At 48.6% G+C, this 27,778-nt stretch overlaps 1 protein-coding gene across 4 annotated transcripts in view; it reads right to left on the reverse strand.

The window, feature by feature from the left end:
- The window catches only part of RPS6KA2 (ribosomal protein S6 kinase A2), a 382,062-nt gene that overhangs the window by 325,800 nt on the left and 28,484 nt on the right, over positions 1-27,778 (reverse strand). For 3 of the 4 annotated variants that reach the window (XR_003793712.1, XR_003793713.1, XM_029223880.1), the window contains exons 1-2: positions 27,049-27,111; positions 23,284-23,343 (exon numbers count right to left, since the gene is read on the reverse strand). Coding sequence is in view for 1 of the 4 variants with exons in the window: in XM_029223880.1 (XP_029079713.1) it covers positions 23,284-23,343; positions 27,049-27,111 (123 nt within the window). In the remaining 3 variants the exon portion in view is untranslated. Of the gene's footprint in view, positions 1-23,283; positions 23,344-27,048; positions 27,112-27,778 lie in introns of those variants that run through there. The other variant, XM_029223883.1, reaches the window with a different exon arrangement.

The following is a 27,778-nucleotide window of genomic DNA, read 5'->3' on the forward strand; positions in this document are numbered from 1 at the left end:
GAGGGGTGGCGGTGTGGAGGGGTGGAGGGGTGGAAGGGTGGTGGGGTGGAGGGGTGGTGAGGTGGAGGGGTGGAGGGGTGGAGGGGTGGGGGGGTGGAGGGGTGGAGGGGTGGAGGGATGGTGGCCCCGGGGCGCAGGTAGCAGGAAGAAAGCTCTGGATGTAGGGGAGGGGACTGAGCCTCACTTTCTCTACTGCTTCCTGCCCTTTCCAAGACCTCTCTCTGGAGCTAATCCTTGGCTTCTCCGCTGGTCATTAATGGACGTCTTACGGTGTTCACACCACAACTCTGAAAAGTCTTCTCTCTCAAACAGACTTTTCTCCGCTGTCCCCCTTCCCAGTTAACAGTGTAGGCCCCTCCTTGAATTCCTCTCCCCCACCACACCCGGGGCGTCCACCGGGTCGAGGCCTCCCCCTTTATCTGCAGCACCAGCCGCTGCTCCCAGGCCACCGCACGGGCGCCTCTTCCCGAGCAGCAGTGGCCTCCTGGCTAGCGCCCTGCTTCCCCTGCACCTTGGCAGGCTTGTCCTCACAGCTCAAGTCAATTTTAAAGCAAATCAGCTCATAACTGTGCACTGCTCGACATTTTCTACAGTCTTAGGGGCTGAAGTGTGTCCCCCAAACTGGGGTCCTAACTCCCAAGACCTCAGAATGTGACTGTATTTGGGAATAGGGTCTTTAAGAGGTGATTAAGGTAGAATGAGCTCATTAGGCTGGCCCTGATGCAACGTGACTGGTGTCCTTCTAGGAAGAGGCGGTGAGGACCCAGATGCAGAGACACAGACACTGTGGGCAGAGGGACGAGCCCATGAAGAGGCAACAGCAGGCGGCAGCAGCAGGCCAAGGACAGAGGCTCAGGGGAGCCCAACCTGCCAGCACCCTGCCCTTGGACTCCCAGCCTCCAGAACTGCGAGAAATATAGATTTCTGTTGTTTATGCACCGCCCAGTCTGTGGTGTACGTCTATGGAGCCCGAGCGAACCAGCGCAGACGGCTTTCAGGGACGCTGAGCCTAAGTCACACTCCTGGTCCTGGGGTTCCTGTGCTGTGCCCACGTCACGTCCAGCATGGTCCCCACCACGCCATCCAGCTGCTGTATTTGTTTGTGGGCTGCTCTCAGCCAATGAGGAAATCAGCACAAGACCATCACCTGTCTGCCTCACTCACTGTGTGTCTCCACCGGCGAGGTCTTCAGAAAATCAAACCTGAATATCAGTAAGACTCAAGATCCAACTTCGAAATTACAGGAGATACAGGGGACAGGGGAACCCGTCCGGCGACACCGTAAGGAGGAAGTAAGATTCAGAACACTGGAAACGCTACAGGACAACTAATCCAGTTTCTTTAGCAAATAAAAACGCAATAAAAACAACAGGTGGGAAGGAGATTACAGATTAAGTGAGACTTAACAGACCTATCAACCAGTCACAAGATACGACCTCACTTGGATCCTACTTCAAGCAAAGTATTAAAAATCAGATAACTGGGGAAAGTTGCAGACTTGACACTTGATGATACTGACAAATTATAAACTTTTATTCACTATGCTGGATTTGTGCACATCTGTGTGTTTTTAAAGAGACATCTTATCTTTAGAGACATTGCCTGAAACAGCTGTAGCTGAAATGATGTGGTAGTGAATTTCTTCAAAACCATCTGGAGAAGGTGGGCTCGGGGGAAAGGGGTGGGGGAAGTGAACCAGGTTTTCTGAGGGACACTTGTTGAAGCTGTGCAGTGGATGAGACAAGTCCATTATGTTAGTCCCCTATCGCTTAAAATCTTCCTGAATAAATGTATGTATAAAAACAGAAACTAGGGCTTCCCTGGTGGCGCAGTGGTTTAGAGTCCGCCTGCCGATGCAGGGGACACGGGTTCGTGCCCCGGTCCGGGAAGATCCCACATGCCGCGGAGCGGCTGGGCCCGTGAGCCATGGCCGCTTAGCCTGCGCATCTGGAGCGCAACAGGAGAGGCCACAGCAGTGAGAGGCCCGCGTATCGCAAAAAAAAAAACAAAACAGAAACTATGCAGCGCAAAGGGCATGCAGAGGCATTTCACAGGAGACAAATCAATGTAGCCACTAAAAATACAAAAGGACGTAAACTTTATTTGACTGAGAAGTGCAGTTCTACCCATTTAACTGGTAAAAAAATTTTAAACTCTGACTATACCAAGTGTGGGAGAGGGTGGTGAGCCCCAGAATCTCTTGTGTTTTGCTGTTCGCGTGTAAATTAGCACAACGGATTTGGAAGATGGCATGGCATTCCCCCTGAAGTTGAGTAATTATATTCTCCACGTGCATGCTTATTCAGCAATCCCATCTCAGGTGGTGTGTGTGTGTGTGTGTGTACATGTACTGGTACACACACGACAACACATCCAGGAGAAACTCTTCTGCATATACTCCAGGAGTTGTGTAGAAGAATGTTTGTAGAAAATAAATAAATCACTAAACAAGTCAGGAGAGCTGTGCATGGACCAGTGATGAAAGTGTGGCTTGAACCAAAACCAGCGCTGGAACTAAGGCCATCCTCTGCCACTAAGTACAGAACAGCCCCCTTTGCTGGGTGACTCACGCCAGCCTGCGGCCCGTCCAGCCTGTTAGCCCTGGGCTGTGTCAGCAGGTAGAATCAGATTTTCATTTTGTAAGATGCTGCAGGGACACATTTCCCAACTGCACTTGAAATAAAACTTGAGTATTTAATCTGATTACAGGTCAAGTCTTTCTGGCTGTGTGTGCGCATGTGCCTGTGTGTAACCTTGAACTTGTCCCATTGCGACAGTTAAAAGCCAAAGCGTCACATGCGTCAGAATCACCTGCTGCCTTGCAGTCCCAGCGCCCTGCCCCCGCCCACCCAGCCTGCTGACTTGCTGCATCTCCAAGTGAATGGAGAAGCCTGGGCTGGAGGTCCTGGGCGGACAACGGGAAGCGGGTGTGCACCTGCCGACTGGCCGGGAAGGGACAGGACCAGACCCCAGGGAACAGAAGCCAAGGTGAACTTGCTGCTTTTCCCCACAGCCCGTGACCCCTGAGTCTAGGGAGCTGGGACTGCGCAGAAGGCAAAGTTTTCTAAAAGGAGGTAACTTGGAACTCTTATTTTAGGTAGTGGCACGTTTCAAGAGACACCCACCCCTGCCCGGACTCAGCCAGATGTCACCCTGGTGTGGGGGACCCTGGACCCTGCAAACCAAATCTCCCTGCAGTAAAGACCGGGGCCCTTGGTGTGGCTGTCACCCTACTGTCCTGCATTTAAGGTCAGCAATCTTGAAAGAAAATAAAGACAACGGAATTCAATTAACCTGAAAGAATGCATCAAGGCAAATACAACAATGAGTCATTAAATAACACTTTGGACATAAACAGATGTTCTCTTTGGGCAAATTTTCTAGATTGGTGGGTATTTTAAGCTTTACTGGGGACAACAGATGCAAAGGTTATTAAGTGGCTGGAGTAAGTGGAGCATCACCCATCTGTCCCTTGTTTTCTCCGAATCAACTCTAAGTCAGTATGTGTTTATGTTCGTAATCTAAAAATTCATCGGAAGGTTTCTGTTTCTTCTGAAGAAACAGAAAAGTAGTAATACCTGTTGACTATTTCCACATCTTTGTTACGTTTAGAATGTTCAATTCTATTATATACAATCAACCCAAAGAGCGGTTAGTTGTCCGGCCCCTACCGTGTCCCAAGCAGGGTGCTAACACCATGGGGAACGTGAGCCCACGTCCTCAGAAAGGAAGGTCAAGGATTTGAGTCAGGGGTGCACGATTCAAGGAGGACTCTGCCACCCTCCTGCATGCAGAGAACTCTGATTGGCTCTTACAAAAGCTTAGTAGGTAAATCACTTTCCTTGGAGATTGCCAGAAAAGTGTTCCACCCATGCACTTTTCTACAAGGTATAAAGTTGCCCCTAAATTAAGCTGGAGAAATCACAGGCTCCACCTTGTACCACATGCCTTGTCTCCCATGAAACTGTTCACTGACCTCTGTTTTGCCGTAAATTCTCAGATTATATCTATAAATACTATATGAGGGATTATAGAAAATTCAATGCTCTATTCACTGTGGAGATTTATTTCTGAGAGTGATGTCCACTGCCTTATACAGGATACCCTTGATGGGCACATAACGGAAGAATTAACTTCAGACCACATAGCTCTAAGAAAGGCTATATTCTCCTGTGTTTTAATGTGTAGATGCTGTGAATTGCATAACTGATAATGTTTCCCCTTTTGCATCAACCTCCGGGAAGCTCAGAGTTAAATTCTAAACCCTCCTTTAACAGTTGGGAGGATGGGATTTATCTCCTGTTTCACTTCATGTTCCCCATCACCTTGATCTGGTTTTCAGTTTCAGGCTATTGTGTTGGGAGCATCGTTAATGACGTGGGTCAGGTTCCTCTTGGCATGTAGGGTAGATACAAACGTATTTAAGAACCACACAGATGCCTATATTCCATGGAAGAGATGTCATGCTGCAAGTCAACCTCACAGAATGTGGTACCACGAACCACGAACACACACTGGAGGGAAAACATAAAACCCCACGGATAAAACCTCACAATGGAGAAAGTCAGCACCCGGAGCCAGCACGTGATGCCCGTGCTCACCCTGTCCTGGTCCAGCCTTAGCCCGTATTGTTGCCAGTGGTGACTCCTCTGATGGCCATAGGATGTGGGAGCAGAATCTGTGCCCAACAGCCAGAATGGCATGGAAGGCGACCCCCACCAGCCTGCCCTTCTAGCCCTTCCTCCTGGACTCCACAGCCCAACCTTTGCCCCAGGACAGAATTCAAGCAAGATGCTGCCATAGCACAGTCCCCATGACCACATGACAAACCATCTAGATTCACCCCATACCCTGCTTTTTCCCTGACTCTTTCTTCCAGAATTCTTTTTGCATTTACTATTTCCATGGTAGAAGTGAAGAAAGTGCTTTGCTCATGAGAATAAACTTATCACAAAAAAACCTTACAAAGGCCAGAGACAAAAATGTTCAACGTACCTTAAAAAGTGACATCGTTGATTCAACAAATGGCGTTGGAGAAACAAGATATCCACACGCTAAAGAAAGAAGCCTTACCTTACACCATATACAAAAGTTGACTCAAAATAGATCAAAGACCTAAACATAAAACCTAAAACTATAAACTTCTAAAGAAGAAAGCAGGGAAAAGCTTCACGGCATGAGATTTGGCAATGACTTCTTGGATATGACACCAAAAGAACAGCAACAAAGAAAAAATAGGCGCATTGGACCACATCGAAATTTAAAACTTCTGAGTATGAAAGGACACAATCAACAGAGTGAAAAGGCAACCCAGGGAATGGGAGAGAATATTTGCAGATTATATACCAGTTAAGAGGCTGATCCCCAGAATGTTAAATAATTCTTACAACTCAACAACAAAAAAATTCCCGTTAAAAAATGGACAGAGGGCTGAAATAGACATTTCTCCAAAAAAGATATACAAAAGGTCAATAAGCACATGAAAAGATGGTGAACATCACCAATCATTGCAGAAATGAAAATCAAACCCCAATGAGATACCACCTCACAGCCAGTAGGATGCCTACCGTAAAAAAAAAAAAAAAAAAAAACAGAAAACAGCAAATGTTGGCAAGGATGTGGAGAAATTAGAACACTTGTGCATTGGTGCTGGAAACGTAAAACAGTGCAACTGTTGTGAAAAACCGTATGGAGGTTCCTCAAAAAATTAAAAATATAATTATCAGATGGTACAGTAATTCTACTTCTGGTTATAGACACAAAAGAAGTGAAAGCAGAGATTCAAATGTCTGTGCACCCATGTTCACAGCAGCATTATTCACAAGAGCCAAAAGACAGAAGCAACCCAATCTGTCGATAGATTAATAGATAAACAAAATGTGGTCTATACACACAATGGAATATTATTCAGCCTTAAAAAGGAAGAAAATTCTGACACCTGCTACAACATGGATGAACTTAAAGGACATGATGCTCAGTGAAACAGGCCAGTCACAAAAGGACAAAAACTGTATGATTCCACTTACACAAGTGGTCGAGGTCATGGAGACAGTAAAATAATGTCTATTTCTTGTGGGGGAGAGAGTGACAGAAGAGGGGATGGAGAGTTATTGTTTAATGGGTACAGAGTTTCAGTTTTGCAAAATAAAGAAATCTTCTTGCATGGTTGGTGGTGATGGTTGCACAACAATGCAAATGTACGTAACGCCACTAAACTGTACACTTTAAAATGGTTAAGATAGTAAATCTTACGTGTATTTTACCACAATTTTAAAACTATCCCCCCCAAAGAATGACATCATTGATCCAAAGTATGAAGCATCTCTCTCAATACATGCACAAGAAATAATATATACCAAGTTCATGGACATCTTTCTGCAAGGCAAGTGAAACAAGGATTGTTGTCCCAGAGGTGCAATTCAGTAAGTTCACACCAGTCTGCATTCCCACAGGTGTGCTTTTCATCCACCCAGTCCCTGCTCTCTCAGCTCTAGATCCTGAAAGCAGGTCTGGAGTTGGCGCTGCTGCCTTACCTCCCCTCTCCAGGTCCGGGGTGGGATCCCAGACGCGTGGGCTTCCATCCCGACTTCTGCGCCAAATTTTAATATCTTTTATTTGATATTTTCGGTATTTTTTCTACTTTCCCCTTCCCTTCTACACTAGAACCGTTTCCCACACTCTTTCCATCTCACTAGAGCCCTGACCACTAAATGCGCACGGCCAGATCCTCTCTCGTCTTTGGAGCTGGACCATGCCATACAGTGGGGGTGTTAACATCTATAAGGAAAGGCCTCCCTGAAACCATGGAATCACCAGGTGCCTGACTGCAGACTGGGAGGTGCTGCCCAGATCGCCAACCCCACCGCTGCAGGATGGGAGCACATACCCCCCTCCAGCTGTTGGGGGTACTAACACCTTCCAGGGAATTGCCTTCAGCTCAGAGAAACCCCTCACCCAAATCTCACCCCGTTCCTGGGGTATCCCACATCCAGGGATGGGGTGCAATGACCCGGTCCCTCCCTCCTGTTAGGATTGGTGAAGCCCGTGCTGTGACTGCACACGTGTGTACAACCTCTCCCTCTGCCTAATCTTTCCCTTCATCCCCACAAGTGGGGACCCAGAGAGCACTCCTGTGAAACTTACTGGAAGGCAGGTGTTCATCTCAGAGTCTGAGTTCCAGGCAGCTGAAACCAGAGGCCCTGTCAGAGACCATTCCCTCAGGACCTTCCTCGGCCCTGGAGATCATGACCACAGAGCTTCCCTGAAGAAGCAAGTGGACTCTAGGGCCGGCCGGGAGAGGCGATAAATACCCCTCCCACTCAAATTTACCCTTAGACCTCTTTGCGTGTCTCTATACAACCATCACACCTCCCCTTCCCCCTGCCAAAAGAAAAGGGATCAACTCTACACACAACGAGAACAAAGCCCTTGAGTTGACTCTCTTGTCCTTCTCTGCACCTCTTGACAGCAGTGGTCCTCCTGCAGAAGAGGTTTCACCCTTCCTGGCGGGAGTTCCCTTAGGACACACATTCTCTTTCTTCTTTCCTTGCAATGTTCATTCTCATCTTCCCTGTGCCTAGTCAAGTAGCTAAAGACTATACAGAGAAATTCTAAAACTGAGAATGGCAATGACAACAGCAAGTATTTCAAACAAATGATATTCCACCATACACACATACAATCACATAATTATGTGATTACCTATGGATAGGTAGGTAGATAATAGATTGATATATAGCAGATAAATGGATGGATAGACAGATACACAAATGATAGATAATAGATGCACCGATAATGGATAGATAGATAAATAATAGGTGGATGGATAAATAGATAAATAGATATCAGTACATAGATAGACAATAGGTGGATGGATAAATAATAGATAAATAATGGATAATGGATAGATAGATAAATAATAGATGGATGGATGGATGGATAGACAGAGGGACAGACAGACAGGAAATGTGTACACAGTAATGGGTGGGATGAATCGTATAACAGAGGTGGAATACAAGATGCATACCAGATTCCTGGTTTGGCTTTGAGAGAGACCTGGGAATACTTTTAATGATTAAAGGAAAGAGAATACACAGGAAGAAGAGAGTGGTGACGGCATTTGCAAGCCTAGAGAAGGTAGGAAGAAGAGGGGTCACAAGGAGTCAGATTTGGACATGCTGGGCATGAAGCTGGGGCATCGTCCAGTGGAGCTGGAGTAGAAACCTAGACTGTTGATGCCTATTTGCAATTACTCGAACTTGTAGAAGCCAAGCCAGGATTTGAATTCAGTTCGAATCCAGTTCTGACAGGCCCTAGATTCTAGGCCTGGAGCCCTGGGCATTCTGCCCCTGGTCTGCCACTACTGCTTCTAGAGACCGTAACACAACACACAGGAAACAACCAGCTCTTAAAAGTAATAAATAGCAGAAAAGTGGGAATCACATTGGTGTTTTCTCTGTTAGGTCAACTCAAGAGAGACTAGTTTCATCTTGAAAACATATTTTTTCTGAACTTCGGAAAGTCTCAAAAAGTGTGCCAGGAAAATCAAAATGTCCCACCATTTCAACATTAAAAAATGTATAGGAACCAGAAAATTGACAGATGTGTTACTAAACTTTTGTCTTTGAATGTTCACTGTCATTAATTTGAATTCGGTGGAAAAACAAACAGCCTGAATTAATAAAAACCATGACCGATGCATAATATTTTCTAAATGAACCTTTATTACTTTCAAGCCCTCATAATTAAAGGAAGTAAATTCTGGGAAAGCACTGTTCAGCCAAAGCTTTGTCCACGATGCCTTAAAGAGCAGAATTTTGTAACTTTCACATTAAAATCTCTCATTGTAAGTACATCTTGCCAATGTATTTGAAAACAGCATGCTCCCTTAGGTAAGAGCGATTTAATTTGCCTAGCTGAGATGTTCCGCAAGCTTTTCCTTCCATGACGAGGTCAATAATCTTAGCATGAACATTTACTGAGGGCTCACTGAATGCAGGCCGTTAGCCAAGCACTTGCACAGTATTACCTCATTCAATCCTCAAAACATGAAGAGGATACAAATGTTATCCTCACTCACTCGTGATGAAACTGAAGCACAGAGAGGGTCACACCGCTGCGAAGGTATGAAATAGGCCCAGCCAGGTGATCTGAGAGACCATTCTTAATCAACAAAGGGAAGGGTCAGAAGCAGCACAGATTCACCCATCCACAGTCCGTACTGATGAGGGCCTCATTCGTGGAGTTTATGGCTGCAAGTGTGGACTTTTCCTTTATTACATAATCTTTCAAACTGTAGCTCCCCAGAGTTTATACATTTTTAAAGTCAGGTTTATTGAAATATAAATTGTCTACAGAACAATTCACTTCCTTTAAGTATGCAAGTCAATGAATTCTGACAGATTCATCTGGTCATGTAACCATCATGACAATCAAGATATACAACACGTCCCTCATCCTAAAAGCTCGCTCATGTCCCTTTGGGGTCAATGCCTTTCTGCAGTCCACATTCTCTGGAAACCACTGATCTAATTTCTGTCCCTCTATAATGGAATCCTAGAGTATACTGTCTCCGGGGTCTGGCTTCTCTCACTGGCATAAGAACTTTGAGATGCAGCCATGTTGCTGCATGTTCTTTTTAGTTTTTTGTTTTTGTTTTTTTTTTTTTGCTGAGAAATATCCCCTTTGTAGAGATGTGACACAATTTGCTTATCCATTCACAAGTTGGTGGACATCTGAACTAGTTCCAGCTTTTTGTTATTATGAGTAAAACTCCTGTAAATGTTCACATGTAAGTACTCATGTGGACACAAGATTTTATTTTTCTTGAGTAAATACCTAAGGGTGGAACCGTTGGCTCGTATGGTAAGTGTATGTTTACTTTACAAGAAGCTGCCAATGTGTTCTGAAGTGCTGTACCATTTTGCATTCCCACCCACAATGTAAGAGAGTTCCAGTTGCTCCACAGTTTTTCAAGAACTTGATATTGTTGGACTCTTAATTTTACTATGTATGAGGTGGTATCTCACTGTGGTTTTGCGTTTTCCCAAGTGACTAAGGATGTTGAGCATCTTTTCATGTACTCATTTGCCATTCTTAGATCTTCACTGTTAGAATACCTGTTCCAATAGTTTGCCAGTTTTTACTGGGTGTTAGTCTTATTTCTAGTTTTAAGAGTTCCTTACGTAATCTGGATATAAGTCCTTTATCAGTTATGTGTTTCGAAAATATTTTCTCCTAGTCTGTGGCCAGTCTTTTAATTTTTCTGATGTGTCTTTTCAAGGACAGAAATCTAGTTTTTTAGAAGTCATATCTATTTCTTCTTTTATATTTTATGCTTTTTGTGCCCTACGCCCTCCCAGTGTCTTAGGCTTTTGCATCACGTGCTGGGTAGGGGTTTGTGCTGTGCATACTGAGGGGCTCCCTCAAGGCGGGCCCTGACTTTACACCACATACCTCCAGGGAAGGCCCACGGAGAGAACATGTGAGGGAGGGTGGGATCCCGTACCTGGGGCCCCTGGATTATAGGCTGGTGCACGAGCCCACACTCGGTTGTCTCCTCCTCACCCACATTCATGGTGGCCGTATCTTCTACCTGTTCTCTGCCCAGGAGAAACAGATCATGCCCCAGCCTTCCCTGAAGGGGCTTGTCATCCTTTAGGGTGAAGTTCACTGGTTGCCTGCTCTCTGATGGGCTCAAGGAAAGTCATAGCTTTGCAGGTTGCCTGGTTTTTTCTCGTTTTGCCAATGTTCTCTGTCTCTCTGCACCCTAAGCATTTGGTTGTTAATTGTTTGCTTACTGATTTTACTGATAACCCATCCCAGTGTTCCCCTCAGAATTAAATACAGCTTGCATGTGAGAAGTGACACTCAAGAAGCAGAATTTGTCCTAATTCACAGTTAGCCTAAGAGCTCGTTTTCACTCCTGCTTCCAAGGCACACAGAGCCAGTGCTGGCAAAGGCTGCAGGTCACAAACCCCAAATCCCCGCGTGGTAGACACAGAAGGTCTGGGTCATGGGCTGGGCACCCCCATCCTTAAAAGCCTTGTAGGAGGAGGAGGTCAGCAGCGAACGCTCTCAGTTAAAATTAACAGCTAGAAAGCAATGCTCTGTCCAACAGAGGTACAATTTAGCTAAACTGATTTTTTTTCAAGGAAGTAAAATGACATGGAGAGAAGGGTGGGTAGCTTTTCACTTATAAAGTGAAGTGCTTTTGACCTTCCTGATTCAGCGGTTTTGGCAAAGGCAGAATGAAAGCATCAACCTCTCAGTCACGATGGGCATTGTGCTTATGCAGGAAAACATTCTTCCTTTCGAGAGAGGCATATTGAAATATTTAGGAGTGAAACGTACGGTTTACACACTTCACCTAAAAATACTTAAGCAAAAAATATTCACCGAAAAATTAACCAAAGAACTCAACAAAGGGCTTCCCTGGTGGTGCAGTGGTTGAGAGTCCGCCTGCCGATGCAGGGGATGCGGGTTCGTGCCCCCGTCCGGGAAGATCCCACATGCCGCGGAGCGGCTGGGCCCGTGAGCCGTGGCCGCTGAGCCTGCGTGCCCGGAGCCTGTGCTCCACAACAGGAGAGGTCACAACAGTGAGAGGCCCGCGTACCGCAAAAAATAAAAATAATAAAAATTTAAAAATCTGCAAACAATAAATGCTGGAGAGGGTGTGGAGAAAAGGGAACCCCCTTTCACTGTTGGTGGGAATGTAAATTGATACAGCCACTATGGAGAACAGTATGGAGGTTCCTTAAAAAACTAAAAATAGAACTACCATACGACCCAGCAATCCCACTACTGGGCATATACCCTGAGGAAACCATAATTCAAAAAGAGTCATGTACCACAATGTTCATTGCAGCCCTATTTACAATAGCCAGGACATGGAGGCAACCTAAGTGTCCATCGACAGATGAATGGATAAAGAAGATGTGGCACATATGTACAATGGAATATTACTCAGCCATAAAAAGAAACGAAATTGAGTAATTTGTAATCAGGTGGATGGACCTAGAGTCTGTCATACAGAGTGAAGTAAGTCAGAAAGAGAAAAACAAATACCGTATGCTAACACATATATATGGAATCAAAAAAAAAAAAAGGGTTCTGATGAACCTAGGGGCAGGACAGGAATAAAGACACAGACCTACTAGAGAATGGACTTGAGGATATGGGGAGGGGGAAGGGTGAGCTGGGACAAAGCGAGAGAGAGGCATGGACATATATACACTACCAAACGTTAAGGTAGATAGCTAGTGGGAAGCAGCCGCATAGCACAGGGAGATCAGCTCGGTGCTTTGTGACCACCTGGAGGGGTGGGATAGGGAGGGTTGGAGGGAGGGAGACGCAAGAGGGAAGAGATATGGGAACATATGTATAAATGATTCACTTTGTTATAAAGCAGAAACTAACACACCATTGTAAAGCAATTATACTCCAATAAAGATGTTAAAAAAATAAACAAATAAAATAAAATACCTTTCTGCATCATTTTATGCATTTATCACTATATACTTTGTACCACAGTTATCACTGCTCCTACACAACAAACACCCTGAAACCAGTGGACACGTGTCATTCATCACCGGGTCTTGTAAACTGCCTTTTACAGGACAGATGCTGAAGAAATATTTCTTAGATAAATAACTGGATAAATGTTTACTATTCCTAGAGTAACTTTTAAGAAAAATAAAAGAAGATGGAGTAAGGAGAAATGGGGAAATACACCATATCTGAGAGTTTAGTTACTTTACATTTATTTTCTAAATGTAAACTAAACTGTCTTACTTCTCGTCTTAGAACGGAGACTTTTGAGTTTACCGGTTTAAAAACGAATGCCATCCCAGTGTAACACAAGTGTCCTTAAAAGAGGGAGGCAGAAGGTCACAGTCAGAGCAGGAGTCAGAGGAGAGAGGGTGCTTGGCTCTGCAGATAGAGGAGGAGCCACCAGCCAAGAAGTGTGGGCGGCTGAGAAGTGGGAGGAGACATGGAAACGGATTCTCCCCGCGGTTCCCACAAGGAACACACGTCTGCCAGCACGATGATTACGGCCCCATGTAAGTGACGGTGGATGTCTGCGCTCCAGAACTGTGAGATTAAAAGTGTGTGCCAGGCTTCCCTGGTGGCGCAGTGGTTGAGAGTCCGCCTGCCGATGCAGGGGACGCGGGTTCGTGCCCCGGTCCGGGAGGATCCCACATGCCGCGGAGCGGCTGTGCCCGTGAGCCATGGCCGCTGAGCCTGCGCGTCCGGAGCCTGAGCTCCGCAACGGGAGAGGCCACAGCAGTGAGAGGCCCGCGTCCCCTGCATTGGCAGGCAGATTCTTAACCACTGCGCCTCCAGGGAAGTCCCAGTTTGTGTTATTTAAAACTAGTAATAATTAAAATAGAAAAGGACAAAAGCCTACCTCCCCAGGAGATCACCAGCTGAACCACTGAATAAAATTAGTATTAGTCACATGTTTAGCAAAATATTGTGACACAGCAATAAAAGTAGACAGTAGCAACAACAACAAAAAAGCAGATGCCACAAGGCCACTTGCTTGGAGAAAAAAGGATTTGGAAGCCAGTGACAGACAGTGTTCTCGCAGACTGCCCCAGGCGGCTCCTTTGCTCCTAGAAGTGCCTTCTCTGAGTACCGTGCCCTTGTTCTGAGGGTCTGTCCCCATTAGAATTCGGAGTGTGGTCCAAGGACCAGAAGAACCTCATCCCTGGGAAGGAAGCCAATTAAAAATGCAGACTCTCAGGCCCACCGAGGCCCACTGATGCTGACGTGCAGCTTCGTCAACACCTGCAGGGGGTTCTCGAGCTCGGCAAACAGGACCCGACGCCCGCGGAGGGTCCGCACCTCCGGGGAGCTGGATGGCTTCCTCCCTCTCATCCCTCCTCCCAGCTTGGGCACAGCTGACCCCCTGTGGGGCAGCCCAGGCCCGAAGGCCACAGGAAGCTTGCCTGGCACAGCGTGTGCCAGGGCTGGGCAAATGGTGGTGGGGGGTGGCTTCCAAAGTGCCACCAAAAGCCAAGAGTAACGCAAAGGGACCGGACTTCACCTCCTCGCCAGTTTCATCAGCAGCGCTCCGGACACAGAACCGCAAACGTGTTCTAATTTCTGCAGTGGCCACTGGGAGGCAGGGGTCTCAGGTCAGGACTACCAGCCACCAAGGGCGGAGGACGAGCGAGTCAGGTGTCAGGAAAGCTGCAGAAGACACAGCCTTTCAAAGTTACAGGAAGAAAGATGACGGGACAAGAATGGAACCTAACTGCAGAGCAAGAAAACAGAAATGAAAAGGTGTGAGGCTGCAGCTCTTACAGGTGTGTAAGAGGACAACACGGGGACTGCACCTGGGCCCCCAGAGATGCATGGCGGCCGGGTCAGAAAAGGACCTGTTTGTCGGGCTCCCTCTCTGAGAGAAGGCGAGAGAGGGTGTCCACAGCACAGTGACAGGACCTGTGTCGTGTTCCTCCCTTTCACTGGTGTCAGTGTGACACCCAGCTGACTACCCTCTAAATGGGACAAGGACTGGCCAGGGTAAGGGTCGTGCAGGTAGAGGACAGGGGTCTGATGCAAAACCACCGCAAAGTATTCTCTGGTCTCAAACTGGGCACCCCCAGCACCGGGAGTTTGGGGTGGCCCAAGTCTCGGGTGCTCGCCTGTGCTCTGGTGCCCTTAGACAAGCCTCAAAAGTGACCCAGCCTCTGCTGCGTGAAAGTGTGTGCCGGGCAGAGCGCAGCAGATGGGACTAAGCACACGGCCTGGCGGGGGCAGGAGAGCCAGAGAGGGCCACAGAAATCCAGTCCGTGGACATTCACGGGTTTAGTTCACGCCCGGAAAAGCACGGTCTCTGGCCAAGACTTTTGAGACCTGAACCCCACAAAACTGAGAGTCCCAAGTGTCATATTTGTTATGGGTTGAACTCTGTCCCCAGAAGATCTGTCAAAGCCCTAAGCCCCAGCGCCTCAGAAAGTGCCCTCATTTGGAAACAGGGTCTCTGCGGGCGTAGTCAGGAGGAGAGTCATCAGGGTGGGCCCCGCTCTGATGCGACCGGTGTCGTCATCGAAGACGGCCAGGTGAAAACCACACAGGGAGAGGCCGCGGAAGACAGAGGCAGAGACCCGTGGTGTGTCCACACGGGAAGGAGCCCCAAGGACCGCGGCCGCCACAGACGCCTGGGCCAGAGGCCTGGGGGGAATTCGCCCTCACAGCCTCAGAGGGAACCAACCTGCTGACACCTTGATCTGACCTCCAGCCTCCAGAAGAGCCAGGGAACGGACTGCTGTTGTCTAAGCTGCCCCGTCCGTGGAACTTCCTTCTGCAGCCCAGGAAAGGATCCGGTACCGCGGCCGCAAGACGCCCAGCTGCAACGCAGCGACACCTCGGGACTCTGCACCCCGACACCCCGCCCCTCGCCGGGACCCGACGGCAGCCTCCTAACCCGTCTCCCTGCCTTCACTCTTTCCCCACGAACTCCCTGCTTCCCCACCCAACAACCAGAGGGACTGTGCTTTAAGAAAATCTACGCCATCACACCATTTTCCTGCCTAGGAGTCGCCAGTGGCTTCCCAGAAAACTCAGAATAAAATCCGAAGACCTGCCGGGTCTCCGCATCCCTTCACAGGGCCTTCCTCTCTTCCCTCAGCTCCCGCCAGCCTGGGCCTGCTGCAGGCAGGGGCTGCTCCGTCCCCGTCCCCCCCCCCCCGCCCCCCAGCTGCCCTGCGGCTGCCTCTGCCTTGAACCATCTTCCCCCAGGTCTGGGGGTTTGGTCTCTTCCATCGTTTAAGTCCCAACCTAAATTCCACCTGCTGGATGAGGCCTTCCCTAACCACTGCTCTGCTAATCTGGCCCCAGCTCAAATCACTCTCGGTTTCCTTGCTTTCTCCCTCCATAGCCCTCACTGCTACACGGAATGATCTTATTAGTCAGTTGTTCACTTGCAAGAACACTGAGATGTAAGGTGCGTGCTGCGGAGACTCTAGCTGGCCTCATTTATCTGAATCACTGAGTCGCAGGAGCCTGGCACAGTGCCAGGCTCGGCACCATCACTCAGTAGACATTTGCGGAAACAATTAAGAAAAGGGAGGCAGAGGGAGGACAGGGGCAGGGGAGGGAGAACTGGCTTGAGCCAGATGTATAGCCGTGGGCTGTGTTGCCCAAGGCAACCTGCCACACCCACCCGGGATACACCTGAGACCGTCCATCGCTCTAGGAAGGGTGCTACAAATCACCCTCTTGTATTTATCCTATTATTTTAAAAATAGGCACTTATGTGTCTGAATCCTCAAATCGGGACTTGGAATCCTTCTTTTGTCTTCTCCGTATATGTTACATGCGGTTGCTCCGTTCATTCTACCTGAGACAGAAGGTGAGAACCGACTTAGGGATGGAGGAGCCGGGACCCCCGGCTGGTGTCCCCAAAGGTGCCCGGAGGAGGGAGCAGTCAGGGAGGCGTCTGCTGCAATGAGCCAGGCACTCGCTCAACGTGCACTTGGCAGTGTGGGCTGTTTTGGTGCCACATCTCGGAAGAAGTGTTTGAATGATTCCCTAGAGATTTGTATGACTCACATAAATTGCAAAGTCCATGTCTCCACACCCAGCTCCCAGCTGCATCTGTGTCACAAGAGCAAAAGGGTTTTAGGGGGCTGTTTTACTTCAAAATATCTGAAGGATAAGACACTACACAATTTTCTATCTCATACTTTGAATCTTACCCACACATGTACAGCATTATTATGGAGGAAAATCCACTCTCTCGCTCTCGCTCTCTCTCTCTCTCGCGCTCTCTCTCTCTCTCTCTCTCTCTATATATATATATATATCCTCTCTTACCATAATTATTCAAATGATCCATTTGATGTTAATAAAGTATAAGAAACTTTTGTGATTCTAGTAAGTCAACAATGTATCCCACACATGACAAAGACACCGGCCAAAAAAGCAGGGGTGGGGTGTGTAATCTTTCAACAGGACCTCCAGCTCAAGCTCCCCTGTGTTTTCCATACACATAAAAAAAGATCAAGTTTTCTATTTTCCCAATTTGAAGGAAGAAGGAGAGAGAATTTTGAAAAGAGAAAAGGGGAGAGAAGCAGAGTGACACTGCAGGGTCAGTGGGCTCCACGCGGCCACTGGAAACAGATGGGGCTACAGCAAGGCTGCTTCTAAGCCCCCGGGGACACGGGGCAGGGTCCCCGAGGCACCTGTAATGTTGTTTTAAACCCAGAGAAGAGGACAGAGTGTAGCCTTTGACCCCAGGCCCTGATTCCATTAGCCAACAATCTACCACCTAACGTCAGGTATCTTGAGGGCAATCAGTGATTTTAGGAAGAGAAAATAAGCCAGTAGAAAAAGCTTTGAAGTCCCCTTTTCGTTGGTTCTCTGCTATAATTAGCAAATTACATCACTTTTGACGCCTCAATTTCACCACCTGAAAAATAGGGAAAGTAACAGACCTCCCTTCCAGGTCCCCGAGTCTGGGAAGATGGAAGAGGATATAAATCAGATACATTAAAAGCAGGGTTCTTACAAAGCATCTCTGCAGGCAGAGGTGCATGGGCATTCCTATGGGGGTTCAAACACAGGAGGCCCTAAAAGACACCCAAACTCGATCCCAGGGCTTCCTCCAAGCCACTGCTATGCATTAAATTGCAGGGAAAGGGCAGCTTTGACTAGCGGTTTTGCTTCATGATTTGGCAACCATCTCAACACAGGAGGTTATTCTTGGCCATGACAGGGTGGGCACCTTTTCCCGGCGAGACCACCCGTGAAGCCACTGTGCTGGCAGGGAAAGCCCTGCCCCCCAGGGCTGTCAGGAAGACGCAAGCCGCTGGCTTGTTCACACGGGCGACAGCTGGTACCCAATAAGATGTGAACAATTCGCTCTGCTCGCCCAAAGATGGGGCGGCAGCAGACAGCGTCCCACACGGGTGCCCAGGGTTCTAGAGACTGTTCCTGTTAGCACGGAGTAGTCCTTTTATTCTCAGAGAGAAAGCACTCTGAAACGTGCTCCTGCTGACTTGGCTACAGAAGCAGAAAGACAAGGATCGCAGAAACCGAAAATAGCTGCAAGCCGGCTTCCGGCTTCCAACAGTGGTTACGGCGGACACTTAAGGATGATGTGATAAACGAAAAGGCCGATGTCTCCTGATGACAGAGCCAGGCTTCTTGGCTCACGCTGATTCTTGCAAATAACTACCACCGACACATCAAATACGCTCCACCAATTTTCAGCCCCAAATCGTGCCTTTTCCTTCGTGTCTGCCCCAGTAAGCGCTGTTTGGTGAAGCCAATGTTACGGTTACGGCCGTGCAGGGCATTTAAACGGTGGCTTAGTCACATTAGCCTTTCTCCAAAATGCACTGTGTTGACATTGCTCTTTTCTAGACTTTCCCTAAGGCTTACGGGGACTCCTGCCTTTTGCTGGGCAGAAAACAACACGCAACGCAAATGCAAACAGTGACGTAGTCGACATGCCTTTGCCGACTCCAGCCCCCAGAGACAGGTGGATGCTGTGAAGGCAGACTGCCGGCAGGTAACAAGCAGGCTGGGAAGATCATCTATCCATCTCTTTTCAAACTCGCAACCATCTTCTTAAGCTGTAACTGCACTGCTTGTAATTGCTTTATTCGTTCTGAGGTTTCATTACTCTTCTTGTCTCATTTCTATGCAATCCAGTTTGGATTGTTTCTTCCGTCTTTCTTTTTTTTAAGGAGCAATGAAACTGTCTAGATTCCCGGGGCGGGACAGGTAAGAGGCAATCTGTTGGCATCTGCAGGTGACCTGGGTGCAGGCGGCTCAGTCCTGACCTGGCCGAGAGCCTGCTGTTCCCATGACTCAGGCCAAAGGGCTTTGAAAACACTCTTGGGTCATTCTCTCCTTCAAGCTTTATTAAAGGGCTCCCCCAAAGCTTGTCCCTGTCCTGCCCCTCGCCCCTCTTCCCCAGCAGAGAACTGCAGACGTCCAAGCTGCAGCTGCTCCGAAGTCAGGTGGCTGGCCATTGAAGGAGCTCAAGCCGACAGATGCTTGGGAGTCACGGTACGCCTGCCCGAGGAACTGCCCGCTCATCCCCTGACCCCCGAGAAGAGGGTAGGGGCCGGGCAGCTGGCACTCCATCCTGAAGCATCCTCACTCAGCCCTGAGAGCTGCATCTGCCTCCCTCTTCCACACCCCTCGGGGGCAGGTCCCTGTGACAACAGCGCTCTCCTGCCAACCGATGGCTGACAACAGGACTGCCACCCCACCCCCGCTCCATTCTGCCTCCAAGATGCCAGAATTTCTGCTATGAAAACCGAGGGTAGAATTTTAGGAGGAGAGGGAAACACCCCAGGAGTCACGAGGAAATAAAGTGAAACCACGATAATGTTGGAAACAGCTTCTCTGGACCTGGTCTCTAAGGTTGACCAGAGAAGAAAATGGTCTTTATTAATAAACAGACTCCTGAAATCTAAGCACTTGAGAAAATACATGCAACAAGTTCTAATGTTTTCCACAGGTTGTTCCGTGAAATAAAAAACTCGCCTAAAAATCCCCCATGTGTCTGAAATACCTGGAGACGGAAGGCTGAAGGATGGAGCAAGGATGCAGGAGCTGTTGCTGACCAGCACCAAGAGGCTCAGCACCTCCACCTCTGCAACGTGGAAACAGCCCGGAGCCACGGGCCGCCGCTCCCCTGGCCTCGCTCTCCCCTTTCCACACAGCACCCCTCCCCCACCTTCAAGATCAACCACGGGGCTCTTGTGAGCAGGGTTGGGAGGCTGCGGTCACCCCTGGACTAACCTTCCAGAGGCTCCCACTCTGCACCGCAGTGTCCCAGCCCACCGAGGCATGTGCTTCCGCGTTAAACTTTTAACTCTGTTCGGTGTCCTAATTTCCCAGCATTTCCACTGGCTTTGCTACGCACCACCTGCCAAAAGGAGCAGGTAAATAGGACCACAAAACCCCACAGAGCAGGTGCCTCAGACTTGTTCTCTCTGCCTGGCCCCTTCCAGGAACCCCTCGAACAAGTAGTTGAGGGAATATTTCCTAATGGGATCTGCTGAGGCTTTTTTGTTTTGTTTTGTTTTGTTTTCCAGAGTATAAAGGGTGATGGCCTCTGACGGGTCAAGTGAAATCATGCTGAGTCACCCCCCTGTGAATTTATGACACAAATCCCTACACGACACGGACTCTCCGAGAGAGGAAGCCTTTCCCTCCGCAGAGGTGAGGAAGAGGTAAGTGGCAGGAACACGCAGCTTCTGACACCGACTCCTGTCTCATTTTCAATCTTTAGTCTTGACCTTCACCAGAGCTCTTTTTTCAGAGGTTGGACAGAGCTGTGGCATGAGATACAAGTGGACAAGAGTCACATGTGGAGATACTTATGCATAAAATATCCCAAATGTGTCCTATACTTTATACATATATGTATTAATATACACACACACGTGTACCTGAAGAACATTCCACACGCAAGAAGCCGTATCAGTTAAAGGTGCTACAAGGCTGGAAGCATCACAGTCACTCCCGTTCATCCGCTCATACTTCCACACCGAGCATGAGGCTTTACCCACAGGCCTCCAATAAATATTCGTGATTGACTGAATGGACGAACACACTGTTGCTGAGGTGAATCATATTTTTCCCTAAACAAGACATTTTAGTCATCGTACACCTTCAGACTGGCAAAAGGTGTGAAGCCTTTCACGCCCAGTTCGGTTGCCATCTGATTTCATTGATCTGAGCCACAAATCCTCTGGTTATAGATGGCTTGCAGAGCGCCACTCTGAAGGCTAAGGGGGACGCACAGGGGAAATCTGGCCCCAATAAAAATTAGACAACCGCTCAGGACCCCCAGGTGACATCCACCCGCTGCTGGGCTGAACCTGCAGCAGTTTTCAGCATCATCTGTCAGAAGCAGCCGCCAACAGCTGGACACGCCATGTCCTTCAGCCCCACAAGCGCTACGAATGCGCCCACACATCAGCGCTGTGTCCTGTAAAATACTCCTAAGATACTCCGCATTCATTAAGAGCCAAAGACATACTGGTATTCTGTCATCCGGACTAGGTGACATGGGGAAACTGTCATCACTGCCTCTATCTCGTGTTCTGTTGTCAAAAATAACTTCAAGGGGCTTCCCTGGTGGCGCAGTGGTTGGGAGTCCGCCTGCCGACGCAGGGGACGCGGGTTCATGCCCCGATCACGGCTGGGCCCGTGAGCCATGGCCGCTGAGCCTGCGCGTCCGGAGCCTGTGCTCCGCATTGGGAGAGGCCACAGCGGTGAGAGGCCCGCGTACCGCCAAAAAATAAATAACTTCAAGGGGGTCCGCTGATATGACTGCCTTCCTGCGGTAAATTAACACCCACCTTTCCATCAGAAGTGTGAGGGATCAGATGACTTGAGACCAGGAGGTCTCAGGAAATCACCGTAGTTCATGAAGTAACAGACTGTCGAGGGGGTCCTGGTACACAGGCAATCGTGTCGCCAGTTTGATCACCACCGTGAGCACCGCGGAGCCTGCCTCTGGCAGCTGACAGCTGAAGGACCTCAGCAGTCTGTACGCAAGAAATACGCCGAAGGTTCCCTGGAAATCAGAGTCCCCACACACCCCAGTGGCAGGCGCAGCGTGGCTTGGATCCTCGGAGACCCTGGCCTGGGGCCTCGCTCATCTGCAGGGGTGGGTATTCCTTCCGTACTTGCCCCTGCCCCTGGGCAGGTATGCAGTTGAATATCCATCTCTTCAAATAAGCCAGGGGCTCACCTGTCTATTTACCCTTTGACCTCTGTGGAACTGGCAAAAGCAGGGCTACACCTACCAGCCAAAAGTTCTCTTTTTTGTTGTTGTTTTCTTTGTTTGTTTGTTTTTGTTTTTTTGCGGTACACGGGCCTCTCACTGTTGTGGCCTCTCCCGTTGCGGAGCACAGGCTCCGGACGCGCAGACTCAGCGGCCATGGCTCACGGGCCCAGCCGCTCCGCGGCATGTGGGATCTTCCCGGACCGGGGCACGAACCCGCGTCCCCTGCGTCGGCAGGCGGACTCTCAACCACTGCGCCACCAGGGAAGCCCCCAGATGTTCTCTTCGTGAACGCAGGAAGATGACCGCAAAGCCAGGAGCACAGCTAGGCTCCACGCTCCCAGAGCAGTGACGAAAGCACAGAAGGAAAGCAGCCAGCCAAGGATGAGGCAGCTTCTTGCTTTTCTTCTTTATTTAACCCACATGATACGTCATGTGATCATAAGATCCAGGGGCACTGGGCTTAAAACGTGTGCGGTGCGGACGCGTCTGGATGGAAGTGACACGCTTTTTAAGCATCCCAGCAGACCGTTCGCAAAGCCCGCAGTGTCCACGGATCTGCCCCTCCCAGCCCAGCGGACCCCCCTCACCAGCCATTTTTAAAAGGCCACAGAGTTGCAAAACTTTACAACTGTTATGGTTCCAAGTGGCACAGGGCTGAGCAGCTTCGGTAGCTGAGGCCTCCATTTAATTGCCTTGTCGACTTTCCAAGGCTCCAGCTGCTGAGGGAACTTCTTTACAAGGGGTGGAAATACGTCTGCTTAAACAGGATTCCTTTACTACAGCGTCATTCTACTTTGGATGTAGCTCTTGGATGTCCTAAGTGCCCTCTGAGAGTGCTCGTCGGTCACGTTTCCCCCACGACGCCAATGCCGCCTGGACCTTCCCCTCGGCGAGAGCCCATCGGGCCCCTGCCGCCCGGGCAGGAAGTGGAGGACCAGGCGGTCAGCGATGCCAATGCGCTTTGTTCCCTTCCACGTCCACCGCAGGACACCCCCCTCCCGGCAACGCCCATCACTCCTTTTCCAGACCCTCTCGGCCCTCCGCCGGCGCACGCCTCTCCTTCCGCCACCGCTGCAGGGGCTGCTTCCTGGCAAAGGGAGCGCACCTCCGCCCGGGGCTCCGACCCTATGTCACCAAACATTCTAAGAGGCTACATTACCTGACATCCGGCAGGTAAAACGACTCATCACTTCTCTATGCCCGACTGGCTTTCTCCACACTTGCCTTAATTGGCAGTGACCTACCTGCCTTTTCTCCTTTGACAAGTTCACACCGGAAGGCTCTGAATCTTACCTTGGTTGGTAATTTTTCCTCCTATGTTCTAAGTATCCCTCTTGAGGGAAACTGTTGACTATAATATGCATGCAACCTATCCATGTGCACGCGTGTTTGTGCGTATGTATGTATATATACACATATTTCACTAAAATAACCACTTGGGGGCTATTAATTTCAATCTTCCATTTCCTCCCTCTACCCCACCTTCCTCCCCCAGATAATAAACTATATAAAGTTACTTCTTCCACAGCGTCTGCTACGGTGGGCTCCGAGTCGAGGTTCAGATCCTCCGCGGTGGCCTGATGACAAAAGATACACATTAAATGCTGTTAGCATGCCTACATTCTTGTAAATAGCATCACACAGGTAATGAACGCAAATGACCAACTAGAGACTCGGTATTAGGACAGTAGGACATGGGAATGGCATCGAGGTCCCTTTCCACCAGAGTTTATTTGAAACCCTATGATGCTTCATGCCAGAGACAGCTCCTTTATATAATAGGAGGCAAATAAGGCAGTGAGTGTTTATATCCATGATTACAAATTACTAGATCAGTCAAATGTGTGTGGCTTATACCACAACTGCAAGGAGAAGCAGGTGGTTTATATAAAGCCCTGACCAGCAAGGTGAGGGCGGGGTGTAGATTTACATGACCCTGAAAGACTCGGGCTGTCAGGACAGAAACAGGTTACAGGGGAGCTGTCTGAGTGGAACAAATTCAGAATCTCAGGCCAAAGCTCAGAGAATGAATTAAATCAGAGAGAGTCAAGTCTCCGGCTCATAAAAACATAAAGCGTTGTGTCTCTGCACGAGGTAAGGCTTGAACAGGAGGGTCTGGGTCTGAGCTCTGCTTACCACTTAATGACTTTAGGCAATATTGCTTACCCCACACCTCACTTTCCCCATATATAATATCAGGACCATAAGAATATCTACCGCCTAGAGACACGGACAGAATTCAGGGAAATAAGACCTCACAGCACTTAGCACTGGCTCTGCTGAGCGAGCAGTGGACACTCAGAGTCAGATGCTGTCATCACCTCTCCTAGCTTCACTTCTAGCCCAGGAGCCGTGAGACAATCGTCCCTGTACAAGCTACACTGTGAACTTCAGGGAGTCCTGTTTGATCTGCACCGTTTAAAAATGGAGCTTCTCCTTTCTCTAATGCGTGATGACATCCCCGAAGGAGAAATCATGCTCACTCCTCGGAAGGAACAAACAAAATGGGCCGCCGACCCCTGTGGGCTGGTTCCCGCACTGCCTTCCTCAGGACACCTCCGGTGTCCTCACCTCTCCCCAGAGCACGCCCTGGGTGCTGGGCCCCCGCTGAAGGCAGTGACTGAAAAGTCCTGCTTTGGAGACGTGCGTTTAACTCGCTGAAACACCATTCACACAACACTGCATGCTTCTTTTTGATGCCAGCTCCTTCCGGGATTTTATGGAGGTCCCAGTTTTTAATTAGCATACGTTTCCTCCTCAACATGCCTCATTCGTGGGTAAAATACGCCTTCCAAACTACCTCAAAACAATTCATAAACCATAAATGCTTTTCCTAGACAATGAAATGAATTTCCCCTGGTCTGTGTGCTGAAGCAGAAATGATTTTTGTAAGGATACAGTACACGAGGATACAGTCCACTGACCCTCAAATCCAACCTAGTTCAGTTCCCTCTCACTGCAGATGAGAAAAGAGATTAGAGGGGAAGCAACTCATAGAGGCAGGAAAAACCTAGAATCCAAGAGCGTTGATTGCTACCCCTGGAAAACCAATGACCGGTCATGTTAAATGCGTGTAAAAGCAGATACTGTAAACACTAACATCACGCAGCAGGTTTTCTCATGAAAAGCACGCATGCTCTTTATGCAAGGATTTTATGACATTTAACTTGGAGTTCAGAGGCCAAATGTACTCCATCTGGTTTTGCCCAATTTCCTGATATGTGAGCTATTTTAACATCACACAACATAAAACATGGGCAAAACTGGAAAGTAAAATCAGCCTCTGAGCTCCAAAACAGAGAGATTTCATATTTTCCCGAGAACCTGAAATATCTCAGGGTTAATAGTTGAGGTTTAATCTTTCTGTGGAAAGAGCTCTCACTTCTGGGTTCCAAATAAGCAGGGATTAAAATGCTCTACCTTAACACACTGCATAGGATCTACTACCCGAAAAACATTTACCCAGGAAGCCTGAAGAAATTTTCTTTTGCCTCAGGACCATTTAATTTATGGCATTTTCATCATTTGTTTCTGCATATACACATCAACCTCAAAAACTTATAAATTTGCCCTCTCAATGGGGTGGCAAGGCAGTGCAGTCTCTCAGCCAGCTCTGCTTCAGATCCTTCCAGTTTGCAAGGTCTTTCTAGGATCATGATATCATTTTTTAATGATGTGAGTATATTCATTGCTGGTCCACTTTCAATCATTTTGGAAGTATTTTAAGCGCACGCTACTCCTCAGAGCTTGGGTCAGCGGCCACGACATAGAGTCCAGAGTCCCAGGAGACATTCTCCAAGCCTCCTTCATTCCTAGCCCCTGTCCTTTTTTCTAAGCCCAGGGCCAAATCCTCCCCCCTACAGAAGGGCGTCCTTCACGGGGCCTGGCTGCTGAGGGGCTGACAGCTGGGCCTCTACCACCACCAGCAAGTTCAGATAACCAGGAGGGGTTCGGAAAGCATCAGGAAATAAGAGTGGGACTTCTGGTCCATCGCTAATTCAACTTTTTAAAAACCCAATCTTTCTCAAAAGAAAAAAATAAACGTGACTTGGCAACCTTTGTAAGCGAGAGGCTCTTTCTCAGGCACTGCCGCCGCCACCAAGAATAACATGGTGTGCAGAGAGGCATCAATAGCCCCGGAGAGCCGTGCTGTCATCTCCTTCCACTTAGGTGCTTCTCACCAGCAAAGCGTCTGTGTTGTTCCATCTAAACACTAGGCTTAATATCTGTGCTATGCCAGACAATCTCCTTTGACCAAAGTATACATTCCAAGCATGAATAAGTTAGTCGGGCTTCCGAAAAAGTATTAAATATAAAATATTAACTAACTTCTCTTCTAAAACAGAATCCTCCTCTTTAAAATTCTGTGAATGTCTCAGTATATAGTACGTATATATAAAAATAAGTAACATTTAAAATAGTAAGAATTGAACTTATAATGCCACATACAGGAGATAAGGCAAAAGTTAAAGCTTGGATTTTGCAAAGAGGTAGTCAGTTACTAAAATCTGCCATTTATAAATGCGATCTGAGTTGCTATAAACACAGCACAGGCATATCAATTTAATAGGTTTAATAACTTCGGGGAACTTTCTCTTCTAGGAAAAATATACGTTGATTGTTTCTGATTCAAATTTAACAAATCAAAATCCATGCAAGGAGAGCTCCATGTCCCTGGGGGAGAATATAGTTAAGCGGTGTCAGACGTGCTCCCCACAGGCCAGCCAGCCCTGACACATTCACTTCACTATCTTTTCATCTTCAATCGCTCCCCTTTATTCAAACATACGCCCTATTAAGGCTGCATAATCTTTATGCCTTGTTTCTTAAACAAGAATTCATCATTGGTTCTCCCTTCTGGTTTTATCCTGCACTGCAGCAACTGGGGAGGTCTTAGCATTTAAAGCCACTTGTTGAAGGAAATCACACTGAGGCAGATTAGTTTGGAAGCATGTGACTCCTTTAAGGCAAACACAGACTCTAAGAAGCACCCTGAAGTTTGGCTTAAGAGCAACCATTTTTTTTTCTTCAATTCACTCATTTTCATTCATATTGTTACACCACACACGACGCCTTGTGTGGGTGCGTGTACACACAGATATGTACTGTTCATATGTGTGTACACACATACACAGCTACGCTCGTTAAAAATCCCAGACTCGGTCACGTAATAGCCACTCAATAAACATCAATTCATTACGGTAAACAGACCGTCCGCCGGCCGCAGAGCCAGGGTTTTTCAGGATACTGTGGAAAAGGACTCTCTTCTCGCCCTTACTCACCTCTATTTCCATGGGCTCCACCTCTATCTTTTTCCATAGCTCCAGCAACTGTGCAATCGGCATCTTTGAAAACTTTCCCTCTGATCAAGTACCGAGAGTGAGAAAGATGATAACCAGAGGCCCCAAACAGCACAGAGAGGGCCGGACAGGACGTCAGAGCCCGCGGCGGAGGCCGGCGCTGCTGGCAGGAAGGGGGCTGCTGAGGGTGAAGTCAGGCCGGGACGACCGCGGGCGCCGGCGGGGCCCTGGGGTCCTGGTGTGCGGAGGGGGCCGTGGGGCTTCAACACGGCGGCTCGGCTGGCGCGTCCTCCCCCGCCCCACGCCGGCCCTGGGGCTGCGCCAGGGGCTGCGGCTGCGTCCCGCTCGCTCGGGCTGGGCGGGGGAAGCAGGAGACAGAGCGGCAGCTTCAGACTCCGTGCTGCGACTTTGGCGGAGTGAGCGCTCCCCTCGCAGCCTCGGATTGGATTCCCTGCTTCGCCCCTCCCCCTTACATTGCCACTCCCTCCCCTCCCCCCACTATTTTACCTTAATTGGCTCTAAATGATGGGTGAAAGTTGGGTCTGAGGATGCCGCTGCCATAGAAACCTCATAGCAACCGAGGGCTGGGGAAGAGGGGAGGAGAGGAGGGGGCCTGCAGCAGGTTCTGCCCTGATCCCTCCCAGCGCACACGCGCGTGCACTCACGCACACACACCCCTCCCTTTGCCAAGGACTCCTCTGAGCCCCGTGGA

The sequence above is a fragment of the Monodon monoceros genome, unplaced genomic scaffold (genome assembly GCF_005190385.1).
Source record: "Monodon monoceros isolate NGI ecotype Baffin Bay Population unplaced genomic scaffold, NGI_Narwhal_1 Super_Scaffold_15, whole genome shotgun sequence".
In the NCBI taxonomy this organism is placed as follows: domain Eukaryota; kingdom Metazoa; phylum Chordata; class Mammalia; order Artiodactyla; family Monodontidae; genus Monodon; species Monodon monoceros.